Source organism: Pteropus vampyrus, unplaced genomic scaffold (assembly GCF_000151845.1).
Source record: "Pteropus vampyrus isolate Shadow unplaced genomic scaffold, Pvam_2.0 Scaffold250, whole genome shotgun sequence".
NCBI lineage: Eukaryota > Metazoa > Chordata > Mammalia > Chiroptera > Pteropodidae > Pteropus > Pteropus vampyrus.
Window position 1 is genome coordinate 67,512 of NW_011889031.1, and position 5,797 is coordinate 73,308.

General features: G+C 62.7%; 2 protein-coding genes across 5 annotated transcripts in view; both read left to right on the top strand.

Annotated features, from left to right (window-relative positions):
• Positions 1-3,464, top strand: part of ASPDH (aspartate dehydrogenase domain containing) — a 4,614-nt gene extending 1,150 nt beyond the window's left edge. Inside the window, 9 exon segments of the mRNA XM_011374600.1 lie at positions 548-589; positions 1,837-1,987; positions 2,247-2,331; positions 2,425-2,514; positions 2,517-2,579; positions 2,662-2,793; positions 2,795-2,897; positions 2,954-3,112; positions 3,421-3,464. Of these exon segments, the coding sequence (XP_011372902.1) occupies positions 548-589; positions 1,837-1,987; positions 2,247-2,331; positions 2,425-2,514; positions 2,517-2,579; positions 2,662-2,793; positions 2,795-2,897; positions 2,954-3,112; positions 3,421-3,464 (869 nt within the window).
• A 345-nt stretch (positions 3,465-3,809) lies between these two features.
• Positions 3,810-5,797, top strand: part of JOSD2 (Josephin domain containing 2) — a 4,105-nt gene continuing 2,117 nt past the window's right edge. Inside the window, exons 1-2 of one of the 4 annotated variants that reach the window (XM_023520151.1) lie at positions 3,810-4,075; positions 4,613-4,754. In XM_023520151.1, coding sequence (XP_023375919.1) covers positions 4,627-4,754 — 128 coding nt within the window. In that variant the 5' untranslated portion in view covers positions 3,810-4,075; positions 4,613-4,626. The remainder of the gene's footprint in view (positions 4,076-4,612; positions 4,755-5,797) is intronic. The other 3 variants (XM_023520150.1, XM_011374486.2, XM_011374485.2) reach the window with 3 other exon arrangements.

Consider the following 5,797-nt stretch of genomic DNA (forward strand, 5'->3'; position numbering starts at 1 on the left):
GGGGAGGCCAAGATGCTGGCATTTCAGCCTCTAGAGGGCCGGGCCCACTGTCTGGACCGGCCGAGGCAGCTGTCTGGACAGGGAGCTGCTCTGGGCAGACATGGCCGCGGACACGCAGGGCTGAGCCGGGGGGCAGGGCGGGTCTCCGCCCCCTTTCTTCTCTCACCTCAGCCTAGCCTGGCCCCACATACAGCAGGCCTGCTTGCTACATGGGACCTGTTGTCCCATGGAGTTGAAGGCAGACGTGGGGCAGGCAGGAAGGCCACATGTCCCTGGCCAGGCCCTGTGAGCTCTGCGAGGCCCTGCCCCTCTTCCATGGCCATTTCCGCCCCACGGCATCCCCCCGCTCCCCGACCTGGGTGCCCTCAAAGCAAAATCCCTTATGGGCCGTGGCAGCCGCAGCCCTGTACGTCCTCTGCCACCCTCTCTCGACGTAGCTGGCGTCCTGGGCCCTATCTGTCTGCGCATCTGCTCTGCCGCCTGTCAACTCGGGACCCTCCCCCTCGCTCCCTCTTTCATGCTCCCTTTCTCCCTGGTCCTCTTTCAGAGCTGATCCTGGTTGCCATGGAGACACTGCAGCGGGTACCAGGTGGCGGTTGGGGGCAGGGAGCGGCACTGCCACAGCCTCCAGCATTTCCAATGCCAGGCACTGGCTGGGGCTCATTTTGGGGGGCGCTCGGGGCTTTCCAGGCCCCCTGCAGGCTTCTCCTTGACTGATGGGAGGGGGGACAGGGGAGGGGAGGGCGTGGGAGTGAGAATACAGCATGGGGGAGGGGGACTGGCGGCATCACGGCTAGGGAAGGGGAGGATGAAAGGTGAGAACTCAAGGTGAACTGCAGATGTTCTGGAGACGGGGCTGGGCTGAGCCACACTCCGGCTCCCACTGCCTCGTGGGGACACGGGGTATGGCCAGGCCAGGCATTCCTTGGCCCTTTCGGTGGGGAGGACATGAGGGCCTGGCCTGGCCGGGGACAGAATGGCAGCCAGCCCAGAGGAGATGGAGGCGGGGGCTGGGAGGATCGAGATCCAGGGAGGCAGATACGGAGATGGAGAGGAAGAGAGATGAGAGACAGAAAGAGACTCAGACGGAGGAAAACACTGAGGGACGTTGACAAGAATTGACGCGGTGCCAAGGCACGAGGGAGTGGCCGTGAGGGTAGGGATTCGAGCAAGGGGACGGAGAGCCCAAAGTCCCCATTACCATCTCGCCCTGCTCCCAACCCTCTCAACCCCCACCCCAAGCAGGATGCAGTTTCCATGACAACCTGGCCAGCCAAAACGGGGGGGGGCTGGGGACTGCAGAGGAAATTTTCCACATCAGCAGCAAGGGAGGAGGATATGATTCAGAGAAAGAACTGGCCCATACAGTGGGGGCCACTAGGGCCCCTGGCACCCCAGGTCATAGTGCCCACTGCCTCCGGGATTCTCAGCCCGCCCCCACTCAGCAAACCTTCACCCTCCTCTCTGGGCCACTGTGGGGAAGGTTAGGAGAAGCTCAAGGGTCAAATGTCCAAAGAGCAGCAGCTGCCCAGGCCTCCGGTGGAGGGGACCAGCCAGCCGCCAACGGAGCTTGGACCACAGGCCACCAGATTCAAGGGCCCCATGGAGGGTTGGGGTGGTGGGCTACGGCTGTCTCGGTGAGTCCCAGAACGTCTGGGGTCTCTAACCCAGGCCCGTTCTTGAAGCCCCCAAAGCCCCTGTGTCCTCCACAAACACACCTTTCGTGGATGTCTTTACCTGCACCCTGGCCGTCTGCATGTCTACCTGAGAATCTTTCTTCCATTCCTGACTACGGGGCCCCACCCCGCTCTGTGTACCCATTCCCTTCCCTCTGAGACTGTCTCTATCCCCTGGTCACCCATCTGCTGACTCAGACACCGAAACTTGGCCTAGAACTTGTTTTCGTCTGGAATCGTGACCCAGGATGAATGGCGGGGAGTGTGCCCCCCTCCCTGCAGCTCCAGAACCTCACTGACCTTGGGGAGAGGTCAGTGACCTCTCCTTGAGAGACTGGGGCTCCCTGAAGCTCCTGCCATGGCCTCCCTGAGCTGCTGTGTGATCTCAGAGGAGTTTGTTACCCTCTCTGAGCCTTAGTTCACCCAAATGCGAAATGGGACAAGCCCATACACCTAGTTTCCCCTCCCAGGCCAGGGTAAAGAATGACAGGCCTCTACAGACCGAGAGAATCTGGGGAGGGGAAGCCTAATATATCTCCAAGGCCCTCCCCCACTTCTCCCCTTTCCCAGGCACCCTGACCTTGTGGTGGAAGTGGCCCATCCCAAAATAATCTGCGAAACTGGGGCACAGATCTTGCACCATGCCAATCTCCTGGTGAGCCCTGCCCCTCCCACCTCGGCTCCACCCGCCCCAAAGTAGGATCCACCCATCCCCTGACCTCAGCATCCCCACCTTCACCCTCCGCAGGTGGGGTCCCCCTCAGCCCTGGCTGACCAGGCCACAGAGCAGCAGCTCCTGGAGGCCTCGCACCGCTGGGACCATGCCGTGTTCGTGGCCCGGGGCGGGGGGCCCTCTGGGGCAGTGAGGACATCGCCAGATTGGATGCAGCTGGGGGCCTCCAGGTGAGGGTCTGTTGGGCTCCCCAGGAACCAGAGAAGGCCTGCGGAGACCCCTGGGGTCCCTAACCCTGGCTCCCACTTCCAGAGCCTCCGTGTCACTATGGCCACACATCTCGATGGCTTCCGGCTCGAGGGACCCCTGGCTGCAGCGCTGGGCAGCGCGCCCCACACTGTGCTCTATGAAGGCCCTGTCCGTGGGCTCTGCCCCTTAGCTCCTCCACAACTTCAACACCATGACAGCCGCTGCCCTGGCTGCCCCCAGTCTGGGATTTGACCACGTGATCGGGGTGCTTGTGGCTGATCTCAGGTGAGCTAAGCTGAGTGGGGACTGAGGCTGGGGCCAGGGCAGCCGAACTGACCGCTCTGTTTTGCCCCAGCCTCACGGATGGACATGCACGTGGTGGACGTGGAACTGGGCGGACCGCCGGGCCCCACAGGACGAAGCTTCGCTGTGCACACCCACCGAGGGAACCCCGCCGAGCCAGGCGCTGTCACCGGCTCGGCCACTGTCACTGCATTCTGGCGCAGCCTCCTGGGTACGGCCAGGCCCTTCCCCATTGCTAGTGGCCCCGGTCTCCGAGCCATGCGCTCTGTGCTCTACAGAGCTTGGGCCTCAGAGTCTGGTTCTGCAGTTCCGAGTCTGTCTCTGTTGTTTGATCTCTGCGTCTCGATCTTCCACGCCATGCCTTTGAATCTTTTTCTCTCTGTCTCTGTCCACTCCCCGGGTCCCTCTCTCCAGGTCCCCCTCCACCCCCACCTGGGTCTGTCCCTCCCTCCAGGTGTGTGTCTCTGATCTCTCTGTCGCTGCCTTTCCTTCCCCGTGTCCCTCCCCCCGCCCCCGCAGGCTGCTGCCAGCTCCCCCCGAGGCCGGGGATCCATCTCTGCTGAGAAGCCCTTCACTAGAGCACACCCTCGGCTCATCTGCCGCCACCGCCCCCGTCCCGCTGCTGCCCGGGCCTCCGTCCCGTCTCAGTAAAGACTGGGGCTTATTCTCTCTGCACAGCTTGGTGTCGCTACTCCCATGTCACCCTTCTATGACGTCACACCGCGTCCTCACGCGTGACGCACACTTCCCGCCATACTGGGAGGCAGCCACACCCCTCAGGAGCTAAATGCCCGGACGCTCTCGCGAGAGCGCACCCGCCACATTTCCCAGAATCCTCTGAGCAGCAGGGGGCGGGGTGACGCGTGAAGGGCGGGGCCTTTGTAAGGAACACTTCCGGGGTTCTGGGCCCGAGATGACGGAGGTTGCCTTCCCGCGTTCTCGCGGCACCAGCGGACTTCCGGATCACGCTGCCCAAACGCTCTGTGCGGAGCAACAGCGCTCGCGGGTGCCGCCGGGAGCTGTAGTCCGTCCCGCCTGCCCAGTCAGCGCTGTGCCCCACACTCGGAACCCGGAGCCGCCGCCCAAGGGGATGCGGGAGCTCCTGGTTCCGGCGAGCAGAGAGGCAGGAGGGGTGAGGGGCGTTCCTTGGCAACGGGCAAGCGCCGCGGTTGGGGTACGGGTTGGGGAAAGGGCTCTGTTCCATCGTGTGCGGGGAGGGTGCCCTGCTGCCGGGCGACAGGAAGAAAAAACCCTGTTTCGTAACAAGGGAAGGGAGTCGTCTGTTGCTAGGCGACCAGAAGAGACCCTGTGCCTAGAGACTGGGGAGGAGGATTCCTCTGTTGCTAAGTAACCGGAGGAGAGACTTGTTACCTAGTGGGGTGGAGGGTTCGCTGTCGCTAGGTAACCAGAGAGGGATCCTGTTACCTGAGGGGGGGGGTTTCTGTTGCTAGGTGACCACCATAGGACCTTTTCACTTAGTGATGTGGTCAGGGTGGTCCTCTGTTGCTAAGTGAGCAGGAAAAGGAGCTTTTTCCTTAAGAATGGGGAATGGAGGTCCCCAGTTGCCAGAAGAGCCTCCCGGAGCAAGGTCAGGGCCCCCTTCAGGCCGCCCCGAGCCCCCACCCCAGTGGTGGTGCCCCCAGAGTCTGCTGACAGGGTGGACCTCCAGATCCTGGTCCCTTGAGCCCTTTCTCCGTCGTCTCCCAAGCAGGAGCCAAGGGCGGCATGTCCCAGGGTCCGCCCTCTGTGTACCACGAGCAGCAGCGCCTGGAGCTGTGTGCCGTCCACGCCCTCAACAACGTCCTCCAGCAGCGGCTCTTTAGCCAAGAGGCTGCCGATGAGATCTGCAAGAGGTGACCATCACCCACCCGCACCCTTGGAGAGGCAGGGCTCAAAGAGGCGGGGCACCCACCTGGGTCGCAGAGAGGCAAGGGCGGGGCCCAGGGGCTGTCTGCTACTCCATCATACGCCTGGGCTGCACCCTGGGTCTCAGAGACGGACATGTTGCCTCCTACATCTGTCCATCCCCAGGGCCTCCAACTCAAACCTCAGCCTCTTATCCAGACCCTGGCCCCCACTTCCCCTCTGACCTCCCAGCTCCTGGATTTTCCCCTCCAGTACACCCTGCACACACCCCAGGGCTACCGCTGCGGCTCCCCAGCACCCCTGGGAGAAGTCCCAAGGCTCACAGCCCGATATCCAAGGCTCTGTGTGCTCTGCTCCCCGCCGACTTCTGCAGCTTCGCATCTCACCGCTCCCCGAGAACCACATTGCCCTCCAGTCCCTAAAGGAGCCCCGCTGAGGTGGCCCTGGGCAGACCATCCTCTGTCGGGCACGGCTTCTCCTCTTGGAAGCCTGGAATGTTCCTCTTCACTGGTCAAGGTTTCAAACATCGCTTCTTTATTATCTCTCTGCCATATTCCCCACCCTCCCTGCAGCCTGGGCCCCAGCTCGGGCCCCATCATCCTCTGGACCTCCAGCCTCCAGGCTCCAGTCCACTCGGGCCTCACGTGTTCCTACACCCATGACCTTGTGTCCCCTTCTCTTGGCCAAAGCCCTCCCGTGGCTCCCCAGCATCCTCAGGCTGAGTCCCAGCCCCTCAGACTGATTACTGGCGAATTGACTCGTCTCTGTCATTCAACAGAGGGAACAGTCGACTCATGCCAGGGCCACGCTGGAGACCCAGAGACGTGTCCAATATGAGCCCTGTCCTGAGGAGGCCAGGGAAACGTGCACGGGAAAATAATACAAACCTCCCCGGCTCCAGCCTCTCCCGCCGCCCTGCCCACCAAGGGCCCAGATAGAGAACAAACGTGCGGGTGTTCTGAGAGGCAGGGCCAGAGAGACAAGTGGTGGCCAGTGGCCCTCCCGGGCTGGGGGACAGCCAGAGGAAAGG